The sequence below is a fragment of the Microcaecilia unicolor genome, chromosome 1, assembly GCF_901765095.1.
Source record: "Microcaecilia unicolor chromosome 1, aMicUni1.1, whole genome shotgun sequence".
NCBI classification, from domain to species: Eukaryota; Metazoa; Chordata; class Amphibia; order Gymnophiona; family Siphonopidae; genus Microcaecilia; species Microcaecilia unicolor.
Genome location: NC_044031.1, coordinates 243,119,754 through 243,138,207, shown reverse-complemented (window position 1 = coordinate 243,138,207; position 18,454 = coordinate 243,119,754). Strand labels below are relative to the sequence as shown.

At 40.7% G+C, this 18,454-nt stretch overlaps 1 protein-coding gene across 1 annotated transcript in view; it reads right to left on the bottom strand.

The window, feature by feature from the left end:
- Window positions 1–1,077: 1,077 nt before the first annotated feature.
- Window positions 1,078–18,454, bottom strand: part of LOC115474499 (reversion-inducing cysteine-rich protein with Kazal motifs-like) — a gene marked incomplete at its 5' end in the record, with an annotated part of 272,499 nt that continues 255,122 nt past the window's right edge. The window contains 2 exon segments of the mRNA XM_030210026.1: window positions 1,078–1,194; window positions 1,378–1,584. Coding sequence (XP_030065886.1) covers window positions 1,078–1,194; window positions 1,378–1,584 — 324 coding nt within the window.

Genomic DNA, 18,454 nt, shown 5'->3' with positions numbered 1-18,454 from the left:
GCTAAGCACTGATATAACTGGGTATCCACTAATATTCAGCACATTGCCAGCTAATTTTTAGCAGGTACATCTTTGGCCGGTTTAAACTTGATGGGCCAGTGTGAATATCGGCTTGGCTGGTTATGTTTAAACTGGCCAAAAATAAAGTGGATATTAATGCCGGTCACCGGAAATGGCCTGGCACTGACTATCGAGGCTCAGTGCTGATCAAGGAAGTCAGCCTGCCTAACTCTCGCTGCTGAATATCGGGCCCTATGACTCTTATTGTATTATAGAATATTATAATTGTATCAAAGTAATTCTGTTATTCTGCGGATGTTAAAACCGATGCATTATGTTTATTCATTGTGTTGACTTCTTCTGTTTTATTATAGTTATGGTTCTATTCTATAGCATTGTTTCTCTCGGGAGAAATGTTTCCAAATGGGTTATTACCGTGCTTACCATTACAATAATGAACCTTAGGTTCCAGGGCTGTACCACCACTTATACTGGTGTTATCACTGAATTGTCTGTTTTTCTCTGTCTTCCATCTGTTGGTACAGGGGACACAATCAACTCATCTGGACTGGTCATGGGAGACTCTTGGAAAGGAAATTAGCAGGTAAGAACAAATTTCTCCTTATGACAGTCCTCAAATTTCATCAAATGAAGGCAATTTATCAAAATGGAACACATTGCAAGCACCTTCCTGCTCTCTAGTAAAATTTGCACCTTTAAAAGAAATCAGAATCCTGAAGAATGCAAAATTTTAAACACAATAAATTTCTTTCTGGCAACCAGTTATCAGATTCTGGCTATAAGATATGCTAGTTTCTCCGGTAGAAGAACCTCCAATATGGAGGCCTTCAGAAAGTGTGTTGGGATGCCCTGAAGTAACAGCATGCAGTTTGCTGATTCCAATGATTTTCACATATTTTCCTAATTAAAAATTGCATATCAGTGATATTTGAATATTTCACTTAAGTTCCAAATTTTAACAGTGATATAGATATCAAATCAAACCTCACTGAAGGATTAAAATCTGTTTGACATCAAGCCATTGATTGAAAGGCAATACATGTCCTTAAATTAATTTTACAAGGACTGAAGTGATAAATCATCATCACAATGCTGTAAGTTTAGCTGTGGAAAGATCTGCATGGGAGAACATCCTTTAAGTTCATTTGGAATGCCTTTCACTTTAGGATTACACTATTATAGCAGAACACAATTAGTCATGAAGTACTTCCATGAACCCCAATCAGGCACAGCTGTAAATAATACACATAATAATTTAAAATATAAAGTACAAACCTCAAGATCAGTAACTGACCTGTCTTTCATAATGCAAAAATGCATAGAAAAATGTTTCCTTCATAACATTACAAATCATACACTGGATAGTGTTTCTGACAAAGTAATTGCAAGACAAAAGATAAAACAATGGGGAAAAGAAACAATCTTAATACTTGAAGATAATTTTAGTGAGACTTGAACCTGGGATATAACAAGTGCTGACAAAGGAACATGAGAGGCTAAAGTTGGGCTGTCAGAGTTTATGAGTGAATCAATCCTTTCTGCTTCCTTATTGCAGGCTTCAATCTAAAAAAAAAATATATATATATACATTATCAGGACATTTAAAGGCATAAATTAAAAATAATACAGTTGGACAAAATCATGAGGGATCGTTATTAAGATGTGGAGAAAGCTGGGCTTTTACTGTACCTTAATTTACCATGGGAGTGACTGACCTGTGGTAGCTCAGTACAGCAGGTTAATCACTGTGCTGTATATGGATAACACCGCTTGTAATCAACCTTGTAAGCAGTGTTATTCACATTACTTGGGAAAATCAAGCTACTAAGCTGTGCTGACCCCCACTCCTGATGCCTCTAAACAATTTCCCTTCTCCTGATGACACCCAATTACAACTGAGTAGCCCCCAAACAATTATCCCTTCCTCCCTCCCATAGCCCCCACCCACGCCCACTTACCTTGCAAAATCCTTGGTGTCTAATGGGGTTGGGCAGGAGCAATCCCCTATTGCTTCTAGGGGTAGTCTCATGGTACTACTGCTAGGGGGTCAAAATGTCATATAAGAGCATTTTGCTCAAAGTACCTTTTATGGAAGATTGCCCCCTAGTGGTAGTACTGTGCGACTGCTGCTAGGGGTTGCTGGCACCATTTTGAACCCAGCACCAGCAGAGACAGGAGCAACCTAGGATTCTCCTATTGTGCCCTCAACTTGACACCAGGTATTTTGCAAGGTAAGTAAGCCTTTGGGGGGTGTCTATGGGACAGTGGGGGTTTTGGGGAAAGGGAGGTGGGTGGGGCAAGGGGATAATTGATTGGGGAGGGGGCTGTGACTGGGGAGTTATTGGGAGGGGGTTTTGATTGAAGTTGCATTGGAAAGAAGTTGTGATTGTGGGGGGAGGAGGGGAGGGGTTCATCAGCAGTTTGGGTTATGGTAATATAATGCATTATTATTCTAATGCACCTCAACAAACTACCCTCAAATGCATTACAGTGCTATAAACTATTGACTGACAAATAATGAGGGATTAATATTCAGCCCACAGTAGTCGGTGTTTTTTAAGCTGCGTATAGCTGTGTGCTGAACTGAACCTGGATATTCAGTATTGGGTCATAGAAGCTAAGCACATACTGGTTACTATTCAGATCAATGCATGGTTAGCTTGGTGGATAAAGTTAGGACAGACTTTTTGTTGTCCTAACTTTATTTGCTTACTTAACCAGTAAGCAGACGGAAAATTGATGTTATCCAGCTCTGTCCATGGACTGCCCTGGCACTAACAGGGCAGTACCTGAGTGATCACAAGCAATATTTGCCTGCAGTACCTGTTTAAGTGCTGCTGAATATTGCCAGCTAGCCAGTTCAGTGGGTTTAAATGGGTAAGAGCCTCTCTTGCTCAGTTATATCCTTTTGAATACTGATCCTTGATTATTTTATGGGGTTAATACTGAAAAATATGTATCTGGTTAGCTTCAGGAACTAAACAACAACTGTTTCGTTTTTAAACTTGCTGGGCTGCTAAATGGATAATGTATAGCAAGATATTTTGGTATCCAGTCAAAAGTTACCTACAGTATTTAAAATTAGGATGAATTGGAGGTGTTGTAGGGAAGGTTTAAAATTCAGCTGGACAGTAACTTCAATATTCAGTCGCTACCCAGCTAGGTATAGCAGGCTTAAGATAGCTGGATAAAGACACTTGAGTATCTTTTTGCAACTATATTCAGGGGTATTCACTTATTCTAATAACTTTTCAAATATCTGGTTAGAAATAACCAAATATCTGGCTAGTTTTAATAAGTCACAGCTTATCCTTGGGGGTTATTAGCATTGATTCTTGCTACTTTTTGGGATTCCACTTATGACCTGGATTGGTCACTGTTATTAACAGGATACTGAACTAAATGGACCATTGGTTGGATCCAGTACGGCGATTTGAATTTTCTGATGGTATAATATAGCTGAATATTGTTCCTTAAGTTTCTATCAGTCACCCCTAAAGAACACATTCCTTTTCACCAATAATTTGATATATATAGGATTACATTTCCCCTGCCAAAGAAAACATTAATTCTCCAGCTAAAGAACAAAGAAGAAGTTCCATACTTTTATTTCCCCCTTGCCTTCGATTCTTCATGACTATCCCAATCAAAAGTCTGGAGTTCAAGTTTTTGGCCAGCCCTATATACCACCTCTCATTTATAAAATATATCCACTATATTGTGATTATAAGAGCATCATACTCAAATTCAAAGGATATTAACCTATATGAATAAACATTGGTATATGGAAATTTTGATCAGGCACCCACATTCAAAAATATCTTTTAAATATTTGTTTAGTGACAGGACCTCAGCAATACATTTTCCAGTATGTTGGCTTCATCAACAACTACCCAGCAAGGCTCAGGTATCCTGCCCAGTACTACAATGAAAACATACTACTTTAGCATGAACTGTAATACAAGATCTTTTAACACACAGAGATTGGGAGCCAAACAGTTAACTACCCACAGGTAAAGTGAACCATGAGATTTGGAAATCCTGCTTTGCTACTGTTTAAAATACTAAACAAAACGTACTGTACTTACCACAACTCTGTTTATTAATATTGCAAGTTGGGCACACACTAGACTTGGCCATGACACATTCTAGTTCACTACTTCGTCTCTCAGTAGTTCTGATATGGTCTGATCACTTTATTAATTTCTCTCTAACCCTGCTGTTGATCCTGGACTCAAATACAATAGTTTACAAACTCACTATATTAGGCGTTTCACAGGCTTAAAGTCTCTGTTACAGTTCCATAGGCTAGTATTTAAAGGGGCTATTTTAAAATTAACATAATATCAGTATAAAGCACAGTTAATCATAGGAAACCTCAGTTTAGACTTTAGCATAGCCTAGCATATAACTAGCAATCTTAGAGGCCTTTAGTTTATAGGGGACTTAGTTTACATATTCCTACTCCATTAGAAACTTAAGAAATCACCAATAATAAGATGCAGTCCAGCAGTGAGATGGGGCCTATCTAGTTGTTTGCACCGAGTGTCACATATTTCATTACTTCTTAGTTGCAAAGAGCTCCTAGCACTCAAAGAATGGGTCTGATCTCTGGAGGCTAGAGTAGCGGAGCTGAGGCAAAGAGGTTTATAGAGGAGGCCTATAGGGACATAGTAGAGAAGTCCCACCTCCAGTCTGGAAACCTATGTGCTGCCATTAAAGAGAAAGGTCAACTGAAGTGAGAGAGGAAGTGATCCTGTTGCCAGGACCTTCCCTCCAGGGGATGCAATATCTTCTCACACTGAGGATGTATCTCTAGTGGCTTCTACGGTCATTTTAGTTGGAGATTTGATCATTAGGCATACAGATAGTTGTGTAACTAGTGGACATGAGGATCACTTGATCACTTGCCTGCCTGGTGCAAAGGTGGTGGATCTCACACATCACTTAGATAAGATTTTAGACAGTACTGGGCAGGAGCCTGGTACATCTGGGTATCAATAGCATAGGAAAATGTGGGAGGTTCTGGAAACCAAATTTAGGCTCAGAGGTAGAAAGCTCAAATCAAGAACCTCCAGGGTAGCGTTTTCAGAAATGCTCCCGTTCCATGCATGTAGGAGTAAAAGGCACTATATGCAGCACTACATACTACTATATAACAATGTTATATAGAATTAATACATGGCACCTTCCCGCATTACCAACCTGATACTAAAATACAGACTTTGGCTAACTTCATCTTTCACTGCCAAGGCCTGTTGCTTGTTAAACCTCAGACTGGTGTGTAATCTGCAAGAACATTGCAAAACATTACTAAGGCTGCTGGTGGATGAGGAGAATAACCACATTACATCATCACAAGGGGAATTTACAAGCTCGTGTTGCAGACTTTGAGGCTCGTCCTCACCCAAGAAATTTACTGGTTTACTTGAATGATTACTTTAGGGTTAAAGTGCCCTTCAACGTGGTGCCAGTGAGACAATATTGTGGACCCTCAAGCCACAACTTCTGAGACAAAGTTGTTGTGCATCGACAGCAAGGCCAAGAATACACATCACCAACCCAGCCTGCAATTTCTGCCTAAAAGCAGCTCATGTTGGAGGAAAAGGTTGATTGCTGTTTTTGCTTCAATCTGATCTGAAGTGCTGTCCCAGCTCTGCCTGTTTGACTCACGTGCCTGAGGAACACCTTGACACCAGCTAGACGCTGTGTCACATCTCTGCCCAGGTTGTATAGTTGCTGCTCGGGGGTTAGGATAATGGGCTGAACTAGAAGCCTACTTTAGGCTGAATAAACATACAGTTACAACAACCAAAAAAAAAAAAAGATCTATTACACAAATAAGAATAAAGAATATCTTAAGTGAACACTGGTGTATTGGTGAAAAAAATACAGGAAATATTAAATACATGAAACATTAAGTACACTTTTTTATCTTTTTTAAAAAATCTTTTCTTTCAAAAATAAGGAGGAAAAGACCTCATAAAGACCGTTGTCAACGATACTGAGGCTCTAGTTCAAATGTAGCCAGCTAACATTGTGCTCAGTCAAAATGTCATCATAGGTCTAAAAACCTCCAAAAATGTTTGATAGCTTCAAAAACATCCAAACTTTAATCTGCAACTATATAAACTATCAAACATATAATGTAGCAAAAATCCAAAATAGCAAAAATAGCAAAATCGCACTTAACTTTGGGCACTGATTTGTGCTCTGTTTAGAGTTGTTAGCACTGCCGAGTCTTCAAACAATCATGTCCATTGTAGTCATCATGAGAGTGGAGGAGTGGCCTAGTGGTTAGGGTGGTGGACTTTGGTCCTGGGGAACTGAGTTTGATTCCCACTTCAGGCACAGGCAGCTCCTTGTGACTCTGGGCAAGTCACTTAACCCTCCATTGCCCCATGTAAGCCGCATTGAGCCTGTCATGAGTGGGAAAGCGCGGGATACAAATGTAACAAAAAAAATTGTGCAGCGTTACAATTCCTTCTTGAAGGTCGGCTGAGATCCCAACGGGGACCTGTTTCACAGACGGCTTCTTCTGGAGACCTTGCCACACAAAATAGACCCGAAGTTAAATATATTGAACTTCCATCTTCTCCTCTGGGCTTTGGGCATCAGGTACATCTTCCTCACAGTCTTGAACCTCCTCTGTTCTGGGATACTCCTGGACTTCCATGGATTCACTCACTGGATGATTCTTACTGCTTCTTCCTCTCCCCAGATCCTCTGCATTTCAGCTGCTTTAATACTGTTTTTCACATACAGTTACTTCTCCACCGTTTCAACCATCTCTATCTTTCCTAAATAGATTATAGCCTGGTATTTTTGCATTCTATTTATGGGAGTCCTTGAACCATGTCTCCGTGATAGAAACAGTATCTAAGACTGCCTGTAACATCAGGGCTTGCAGATCACAAACTTTACTGCATAGACCACCAGCATTTGTGCTCATTGCTTTCCAGTTATATATTGTCTTTCTCATCTTCTATCTTTCTGTCTAGTCTCCCCATCTACCTTGTTGCTCATATGCGAGTTGCCAAGATGGCTTATTTTAATATTTTATGTTTATTTAAAATTTGATATACCACCTTTTCTAATAAAAGGTCAAGGAGGTTAACAAGTAAAATTAATTAGCAAATATTAAAATCAAGAAAGGAAATCCACTGTGTAATAGGAAAGCAATCACTCATATACCAATCAATTAAAAATATATAATATAAAACATAAGTCTACAGAAATCTAAAACACAGGAAGACAACGGTGTCTTAAGGATGCTTTAACAGGCCCAATATTCTGCACTCAGGACACAGACACATTACAAGCAAGTTGAAAAAAATGAGTCTTCAGAAAACTGAAATTTAGTAAGGGACAATTCTGCTCTGATGTTAGATGGTAAATTATTCCAGAGACTCAGAGCCAGGAAAAAAAATGCTGATCTGGTCGACTCATAGTGGGCAAATTTAGGAGAAGGTATAACTATGATGAAAACCTAAAGCGCAGAAGGTATGAATAGATAAGTAGGGGATGACGTATGAAGAAAGACATAACACACACGAAGGGAAAAAGACCTATTCTTCAATAACACATCAAAATGTCAAAAATAAGGAAATAGGTAGCACAGCAAACAGTACTCCCTAACAAATCCACAACACCAATTCTATAATGCAGAGTAGGAAGACATTAGTTATTCAAATGTAAGGTACTGGACCTCTCACAGCGCCCAGCTGTCCCAAGTCCTAGCCTTGTATGAATCATATCATATGTCACTCCAACCTCCACCCTGCTTAAATATTTCTGATTAAAAATTCTAAAAAAACCTTTATTGAAAAGCACATTCACAAACAGCATAAGCAAAATAAAAAACAAACAAATGTGCAGTCACGTATCTTTAATTCTGAAAGTGCAGTGTCGACTCCAAATCACACATCAGGCATTGTATTTTGGAGATGTTTTATTGACTATGTCTTTCTGTTATGGTTAGGAACTGTATCTCAGCTTTATTCATTTTTTGAATGGATGAATACTTCTTTTGACACTTCTCACATGCATTTTTGGGATTTGATGGTTCGTCGCATTCCTAAAGCCTTTGCATATGCTATTTTCCACAAGCCCACTGACAAACACACTGTTACATTTTTCTGTCATTCCCATAAATTACAGGAGGGGGGACCCCTTATGGCCTATTTTTGAGATTAAGATATATTTGTTATACTGTTTCAGAATTTAAACATCAAGCAGCTGACCTTTCTCAGCATTTTTTGGATGGGGGTACCCTTTTTCCATCTTAAAGAAGGCTTATAAGCAGGCCTGTTAGGCTGAGAGGTCTTATTTATTATTACCTGTGAAAGGAGAATGTACCGGCAGAGTAAAGTGTGTTTTACCCTATTCTCCTTTGGCACATAAAGTTCAGTCTGCCATTTTACAGCACTAGCATGCACTTCGGTTACATCATTGCTTTCAAGCTCGCCCCCTTTTTGCCTTTAAACAGGGCAGAAATTTGAGTGACTTTTTGGTGCCCTCGTATTTGCTGCCTCTGGATAGTGTTCATGTTGAGCAACATTTAAGTCACTATCCATGTGGTCAATGCAGTGTTTGCAGTTTATTGTTTTCTAGGTCACATCTGATATTAGGGGATTTTTCATATTCCCTACGTTTTGTATCATCTTGTCAGACCTCCCAAGTAGTATATGTGATTTGGTGTCCCTGTGACCTCTTGTATGTAGGGAAAACAATGCATCCCCTTAAGAATCGCACTATTGAATACCTGTTACGTCTGTGCTCACCTCGCCCTCTGGTGGCCAGAACCGGTGGCTGATATGGACTATCACCCGTTCCAGACTTTGGCCCAGTCCAGTCCGGATCTTCCAGGCTGCCGGATTTGTCTGTCTTGTTTGACCCTGCACAGCTCCTGTAGTGGCCTGGTGATTGCTGCAGCTGAGCCTCAGTTGCTGCTGGGCTTTAGCCAATTGGAATCTCTCTGCCTTTGCATCATCTAAGATTCCAAATGGCTAATAAGCCAGCGGCAACTGAGGCTCAGCTGCAGCAATCACCAGGCCACTACGGAAGCTGTGCAGGGTCAAACAAGACAGACACCTGGTATGTTGGTGCTTGTTGCACTTCAGCCTGAGTTTGTTTCCTTGTTCTAGTTTCTTGCCTGACGTTCTTGCCTGTTTCTAGTTAGTCTATGTTTAGTTTAGGGTTTGCTTGTTTCTTAGTCTTGCTCCTTGTTTGTAGTTCTTTGTGTAGTGCTTAGGCTTCTGTGTTGTCTGTCTTCAGTGGCTGCTTGCAGCTTTTAGTTCTTTCCCTTGATTGTCAGTGTTTGTTTCCTGCTTTTGTGGCTGCTTGCAGCTTCCAGTTTATGTCCCCTAGCTTGTCCATTCCCTGCCTTGTGTTGTCTTTCTGTGAGTCCTAGCCCAGTTTCCTGCCTTGCTGCCCATGTTTATTCCTTTCCTCTCTGACCCTCTGTCCTGGTTCAGCCTAATGGGTATTGTATAATTATACTACAGCAAGAGGCCCTCACTGGATGCCCACCGAAAGGGTGGAAGGCCAGATTTTAGGACTCAGGCTGTAAAAATACCAGCTAGGTTTAAAAATCTATGACTGGCTGAGCATGGACTTGCTTTTCCTGCAAGTTAATATGTGTTCTACCCTAAGATCTATCCACTGGAATAGTGGCAGGCCAAACTACATAGCTTTGTACAGCTGAAAAGCACTGCCTAGGCCTGATAACCTACTAATGGCCTTATAGAACAAAATCAGGTACAAATTGAATGTAGCACTTATTAAAATGGAGTTTGTCTTTCTATAAGATGAAACTTAGATCATAAGATAATAGAAAAAGGGGAAGTGAAACTGATATGCTAAGAATAAGATGTTCTGGCAGAAGAGAAAAACATGTTGACAAAAGAGGAAATTGCGAAATAACTTGCAATAGCTGGAACGGAAAGAGTTGGGTACAGAACAACAGATGGCAGGACACGACAGTTTAACCACAGAAATTGAGAAATAGTGGAAAAAAAACAGGTCCCAAAATAGGTCCAGCCATAGACTTCTATTGAGAGAAGAGAGTATAAAAGAAGGGTGATTTGGGCTTAATTTCGGAGTCCGTCCCCAACGCCTTGAAAGCAGCGAAGTTCTGTCCGGTTACTTCCAGAATCGGTACCGAACTGAAGACCCTACTCGGGGTGAGCTGTCAGACTGAATCTGTAATTTGTACCAACTTGAAGACTTGTGTTTGGGTAAGAAATAAATTATACTTATCTTCCTAAAACTATGTTTGTCTTAATTTCTGTCTATTCCTTATTTCCTTTTTATTCTACCAACGAAATTAGAAAATACAATTGACACTCATTGCCTGTACAAAATACTGTTACATTTTAATAGAATACATTTGGGTACACAGATAACTAATGATTCATTTAGATCCTGATAGACATAAGACCATGATCATGGGCCTTATCTTAGAGTCAGTTGTACACCAGGAATATTACTGGGATGGACTTTCAAGAGAATTTAGGCAGGCAGCCCAACAGATAATGGAAGCGCAGACCTTTTGTCCTTGGAAAAGGGTACTCCTGGTGCGCAAAGCGGGCCAATAGATAGAATTTATATTTGGTGACCCCCGATCGCTGATAACACTGACCTTTTGCCCGCCCGCGCTAATTTTTGCACACAGAGGGGATTAATCTATGTGTTCAAAAATTTCTTTCCTGTCTTTCCATTTTCTTCTCTGTTCTTTTTCTGCCCCTCTCTTCTGTCCTTCCTTTTGATTTGTGAGGTGTGTGCACGTGAACGTTTGGTGTATGATTGGCGCATAATTACGCGGCCAGGAGACTGCGATCGTGTTTATGCTGTGAGTATTTTTCACGCTCAATTCTTTGGATCAGTCTTTATGCTGGCATTCTTGCCTAATGATCCTTTGATTTTGGCCGTTTTTCTGTTGCTTCCAATTCCTATTCCCATCCTCTCCATCCTTCTCCCTTTCCTACCTCTGTCCAAGCCCTCATTCACTGCTCATTGCAGTTCTTGGACAGTACACTCCATCTGCCCTCCTGTATGTCCTGCGCTCTCAACTAGGATATCTCTCTGTCCTGATTGCCCTCCCCTATTGCCCTGTTTTTATTACCCCCCTCCTTTTCGTCTCACTTGCCTATTCTGGCTCTCTTCGTACTTACTCTGATCCCTGTTCTCTCTCACTGCAGTTCTCTGACATCATTCCGGTCTGCGTCTTTTCTGCACCTAATCGCTCTTTTTCTCAGCACTGCACTTAAACCTCCGATTCTGCTTCTACCTTGTAAGAAATTGTCCCGCACTGTCTCTGTGAATTGCTGTATTATCTTTTCTTCTTCCCTTCCCCCGTTTTCTGACACTTTGAACAGTTGAACTTAGAGACGGGTTTCGTTTTCCCTCTATAATTTTTTATGCTGCAAAACACAGACTGGTAGATCTTATCGCAACCCACAATGTGGTTCTGCATTTTTAACCTTGACTTTTCTGTGTGACCACACATGGCTCGCTTAGCTTCCTTTCTCTCTCTATTTCCTCTCTGTTACAGAAACCCTTACATTTCAGATTCTGTCTTTTTACAGCTTTGCTCTAAAACCCTTTTGTTACTATTGCGGTACATCCTTTTGTAATATGATTTGGTTTCCTGCCATTACAGTTAAACTACATCTGTATAATGGTTTTTCTAATTACTTTTACTTATAGGATTAATTAAGGGAACATTTACCTAATAATCCGTACTTGCATGCGTGGCCCCCCCTTAGGTTTTTGTTCTGTTATGGTCCAGTCAAAAGAGGGTGGTTTTCACTCCGGTATTTGGTTTTTGCCATTGTCTTTATGTGACATGATTAATATGCATATATTTCCTATACTTGTAGCATTTCCGGATGCAAGCTACATATGAAACCACAAAATTTGTTTTGCCGTTAAGAAGCTGGTGTTTTTAACCTTATGCCAGTTTAACCTATATCCCCACTCTTAATCTTAATCAAGCCTTGGTCTGCTACAATGAGTCCAACAAAACGGGAAAATCTAGGGATAAACATTTAGCTGCCATTAACAAATTCATACTTATTGCACGAAACCAGCACGATAGAGCTCTGGGTAAGTCAGATACCGATCAAGCCCCCTATCAAGATCCTGTAGCACCTACAGCTCCACCACCTTATGATGCTGCTACTGCTGCAAGTACTACCAAGTTGTTACCATGTGCAGTGGGATATACCCCAATACCCCCAGGATATTGTGATAAACCTGACACAAATCCTCAGCTACAGATTTCTCAGGGATCTCAGACAGTGACACCCCCGCTGCCTGCAGTATCTCCTGCTCCTATGATATTTGACCCACCTACTACCGTGCACATCGCCGGTGTTGTTGATCTATCTCTTCCCTCATCACAAAAAAACTCAATTCCAATATCTCAGGGGTCAGTACAAACTCAGACGCCTTTAACCCCTTCAACAATCCCAGTGGCCCAACCAGTAGCCCTGATTTCGGCCCAATTACCCACTGTTACCTCTGCTCCAACGATGCAAGCAACAACCCAGACGCTAACCCCACCACCGCCTCATGTATATCGTACTCTTGGAGGCTATGAGATGGAGATACCCCCTCCCATTATTGAGCAATATCCTTGTGTCCCGAACCCATCAGTTCCGGCCACCGTCCAGTACCCTGCTATCAGTCAAATTGACGTAGCTGCCCAGACCTCCACCTACCCTAGCCTAGGATCCGGGTTGACTTCACACATGACCACCCAAACGACTACCTACCCACATATGGGACACACAACTCAGACATCACCTCCACCACTACCTTTGGACTCTTCTGTCCAAACTGGTCCCTTGCCAGCTGAATCCCTACAGTCTATCCTGTCTCAATTACGACAGATGGGTTTCATTCCATGTAGTCCTGCTACACAGACACGGGCTATTTGTCAGGAACTCTATGATCGGGGTTTCATTAAACCACCCCCTGCTCCAGTGAACCCTTCAATGCCCATTCTAGAACCTCAGTGTTCTATTCCTCCTAGATGGGACACGTTAGGTGCACGGCCAATGCGTCCCTTGGTACTCCCAGCCAAACCAGCTAATAAGGAGCGACCGAAGGTTAGACTCTCCCCATTAGACGAAGCATGGGAAGTTTTAAAACAACAACTCCCCACAAAATCGGACATAGAGGATATTCGAAACGAGCCTCCTCCGATGTTCCATTTCTCCTCTTTTTCAGATAGTGAAGTAATCCCTTCCCTTGCAGACGATTCACCTCGTTTCACGTTACCTAATACCCCAGTCCCCTCGGAAGAACAATACGATCACACATTGGCTAGTATGGGAGATGGCCTCGCGTTTGTTTCAGAAGGACTTCGTTCCTTACACAAGTCCCTGACAACGCAACCGCACCCTGATACCCCGGACACCGTGGTATCTGTTGCACCAAAATCTGAGTTTCCTCAACAACATGATGTTATTTCTCATCATACTAGACAGCGCCATCCTCACAGTTATCTTACTGATGAAGGATCTAGCCGCTGCCTTGCGGTTATTGACAATTCCCCACACCCTACAAGTTTGAATATCAGTACAGACCCTATCTTATCTAGTCCGCCTAGCACACCTGCCCAATATGTGGCTTTGCATGAGAATTCATGGCATTACGTTCACCCATGGGTTGATAATCTCGCAGGATGGTCTGAGGCGCTCCAGCCCCAGTCCGCTCTCTTCCCACGTGAAGGATCCTTACGTTCTGACAAGCTTTCACTTGTAAGAGATCTAATTTATGACCACCCCGACCCCCATTGGGATCAGAAAACAACCCTCTATCTAATCCAAGGTCTTCAGGTTTGGAAAAAGTATGAGAATCAGTTTCCCCCAACCACCTCGATTGATCTCCTTAAATCAGTGAAACTTTTTCCCCTGCTGAATAAAATGTCAGGTGGTGTCCCTCATACGGAATACACCCCACTTTCAGCTGTTGAATTGAATAGCCTCATACTACAGCTCCCGGATATTGCACAGGGAGGTAACCGCTGGTTAAAGAAATTACAGGACATAACCCTGGGGACTACTCTATCAGTAGGTGATATGAAAGCGCTCCTGGGCAGAACCCCACACGCTAGTATCACTGACATATTCACTCAATCGGGCTATGCAAAATTTGCCACCGATACTCAGTATGATGGCAACCCTTTGACAGAAATTCAGACCAAAGTATTCCAGGAAATCCGGACCATGTATCCGACCCTTAAAGACTTTTCGGTTATCACTTCCCAAAGATGGGAAATGGATTCAGAGCCTATTGAGGCCTATTTACTCAGACTCCAAGACCTCTATAAGGAAGAAACAGAGGAAAAATTTGACTCTGATAATGCCCTCCCAGTATTCTACCATTTACTGAAGGGAACCTTACCTTCAGAAATTAAACTTAAGTTAGAGAACACCGTGGGTCTCCAATTAGAAAAATGGCCTAAAATTCGTGAACACATCCTTCATCATTGCAGACGACTTATTAAAAGCAAGCAAAATGAAGCCCAACATCGTAAGACAGTACACACTAACTTGGAGGTGCTACAGACTGAAGATCTCAAAGAGAAAAGAGCCTCTAAGAGCTCTGACACCAATACCAATACTCCTAACACTTCTCCCCCTGTTATTGTTATGTATGCTGATCAACGCTATGACAATAACACCCGAAATCAGGGCCCACGGCCCTACCGCCCAGACCGTAGAATTGATTACCCTGAAGAAAGAGGTCGTCGCTCTCAACCCCAGCGAGGTCCCCCAAGGGGCCCTCTTGGAGATACTAGGCGACAACGAGACTATCGTTCCTGGCCTAGCCCTGATCGCTATCCTGATGTGCTCTGTTATCGCTGCCAACAATACGGTCATTATGCTGCTGAATGTCTTCAGACACAGCCATATAGATTTAGAAAATCGCAGATCCGTCAAAATCCCCCTGAACGGCAGTCATTCCCTTTATGGAACCCGGATCAACACCGTCCGCAGTGACCACAGATTTAGGGATCAATATTACCCACCCCATAATGACTAGGCGTAATCCGAACACGATTTGATTTTGTTGCTCTCAGTTACTCAAAACTACTCGGCTCCTCATTTAGTATCCGGTAACCATTTCTCTGTATATGTGTTGGTTTGATGTTTCTGTTTCCATTACAGGTAACATGTCTTTATTTTATATTCCTCTAGGTTTAATAGCAAGTGTATATTTATGGTACCATACAAATGACCTAACTAAGTCAGCAAGTTATTTATTTGTTTCTATGCATACCTTCCCTGGGGAGTTCTTATCAACTGCAGGGATGAGCGATCCCCAGAGGATATTCATTTTATGTTTTTTTATATATACCTGAACTGACTTATTTATGCCATTTTACTTTATACGGGATCCCTTTTAAATAAAAGCTGTGTATTGCTCATTGTTAAAATGTTTTCTGCTTTAACTGTTACGCTGTTTACATTCACTTCTTTAGTTTTTTCATGAATATAAAGCCTTCATTTTTGAAATCTCTCTATGGTATGTGTGATATCTGAAAGCTTTTCATTATTTCCTTGTCTAAGAAAGAAGCAATATTTAATAACCATTATCCGTTTTATGGAATAAATGCGAGAAATATTCCCTTGAACTGGCCATTTGGGGGAACATTTTGCGCTGATCATAGATTTTGTAGTATTCTTGAATTGAGAATTGGTGAAGCTTTCAGTCATAAATAAGGAAAATTATGCATTCAACTTTCTGATTCCTTTCTATTTAAAACAGTATGCTTTGTGTATTTAACTAACACCTTGCTTCAACTAACTCTTGCCACGTGGTGATTTTGTCTTGAAGCGATATGCTTCTTCCTACTTCTTTGTCTGATTGAAAAAGGGTTACTTAAACTCTATGTGAAGGTCAATAACTTTTGAATGTTTTTTTTCATTTGTCTTTTTAAAGGAACCTTTTTCTGGCATTGCCTTCTGAATATGCCTTGCTGCAATTCAGATGTATCATATTTGGTTTTATTTTTATTTTTTTTTTATTAAGCCTATTTTTATCTTACACCCTTCAGAGTGTTTTTTTTTTTTCCATTTTTTAATTTTTTTTAATTTTTTTTAATTTTTCATTTTCGATACTTTTCTGTTTTGGGGACACACCATAGTAGGGATACACCTCACGGCCCTCCTCTCTGATGCTGACGTCCCTCACCGAGGAGACGACTGCTAGCAAAGAAGAGCTACCCGATAATGTGTCTGATCTGAAGGCTATGTTGCAGCAAAGAATCGCTACATTAAAGGACAGATGCACAGACCCCAACATTACCCGGTGTGAGATACGAGACATTATTGAGTGTGAGTTTCAACAGATACATCGATTGGTCCATGAGCGAAAGAGATAGGCTCTCCACTTACTGGAGTTGCAAGAAGCTTTGGCCTCTACCCTTCTTTCTGAATCGTCTAGCTCGTAAGTCCTGCTGGCCTCCTGCAGCTGAGGGCTCAACCCTTGGTGAATGTTAGTCATCGCAGGTGAAGATTCCATATCTATTGGCGATAGATGGCAACACATTGCCCTCCATACATCAATAACTTGAACATTTACCATCATCTCTAAATTTTTATTGTTAGTTTTTGTACTTTTTTTGTTCCATATACTTAACCATTGTTATTTTGATCATGTGTTCGTTAAAATTACCAATCTGTCTCGCACGTTATGCAAGCCAGAAGTGGGGATATATTATGCACATCCCAATTTCTAGTATTAAGAGGGTTGCAATTGACCCCTACCAAACAGGAGATATAATTTTATATATACTATTGCTATTTATGAAAATTGGCTTTTCATTATTTAACCCTTATGGTTTCCCTTTTGTTTTTGCACTTAATTAGCACTGATTTCTCCATGTTTACATTGTCTTTCATTTCTCTTGACATTTATATATTATTTTTGCTTATTCAATTCACACTGATTATGCCCACCAAGATATAGCAATGTATCATTCAGGCATACAGTTATTTTGCTTATTCCTTTGCCAGCCTCTGACTCTTGATGGACTTGATGGTATATGCCTAGAATAAAGACATGGAAAGATCCAAGTTTGTACACCATAAATACGTCTTCAAGATCTATCCAGGCCCAAATGATGTTAGATCCCCTAAGGTTGTGGCAATGATCTTTACACCTTGCAAACTACTGGACCACAAGTCTTGGGTCCATGTGAAAGATATACGTGTTTACTCAGTCGCAGAACCTGATGTTACCAGCCTAACCATCTCAAGACCAGCCACTTCCTTCAGCAGGCCAACCATGAAAATCCAGCCCTGTTAGATCTTCCAGATCTCCGTCCAGATTCTTCAGCGCTTCCACCGCCTCAACCATGATCGATGAAAGAGAGTTCAGAACTGATACTTCATTTGAGATTAACTGTTGCTGTTTATGGACATTATAGATTCATATTTTGTTTTATTTTCCAGTTTAGCAGCAATCCTGTCTATATATATTGAAAAGGTTTTATTTTTATTTTCCTATTATTTCCTTTATTGTTCTAATTGTTTTTCTAAGAGTTTCCCCGTTATTTCTGTTTATGTAATGCAGGTATAAACCCTGCTTGTATCAACCTGTTATGCAATTGTTTAACTTTGGTATAGGCTTACTTAAGCTGCATGTCTTTCTGTAGGTTTGACTAAGCTCCAAGTGGGGTAACGGATATATAAAATGCTTCCCATACTTCCAGGTCATTATGCATATGTCAATATCCATGCATGACCTTTGTTAATATAAATTTTCCTAGGATTGACCCTTTTTGCTGGATATGACAACCTCATACTTGTTTAAGGATTCTGAATACCTACAACCTAAAACAGCCTGCAATCTGAGTACTAACCATATATTTGTTGAGCCACCATAACAATGCTTAATCAAAACCACTGTTCCTTCCGAGGACCACTGAGATAGATACATTAGATTATCTCCCCATGTACTATGCAACAGATGCAATAGAAGTCATAGCAAGACCTGAAAGTATTTATTAGTATGATCCACCTGAAATTGCTATTACCCACATACCTATACTTCATGAGATTTTGCAGATGAACTCATGGATTTGTCCCATTCATAAAACCTCTCTCACTACAGGTTTGAGTTAGCCTCAAGAGGGGTAACATCAAGATTAAGGCCCAAGGGATTGAGTAATATAAAGGGAATTCCATATGCCCAAATAATATATCACCTGAGAATGAAGTTTCCTATCTTGCACCATACCTTCTAACAATTTGTAAGACCAAAACTCCCCCTCTCGTTTGATAGCTTACCACCTTCTGGAATGGATGATGACAAGCTTGACGAGCTTTGTGTCACCCCTCTCCAGAGGGGGTGACAAGTGGGGAATGTATAATTATACTACAGCAAGAGGCCCTCACTGGATGCTCACCGAAAG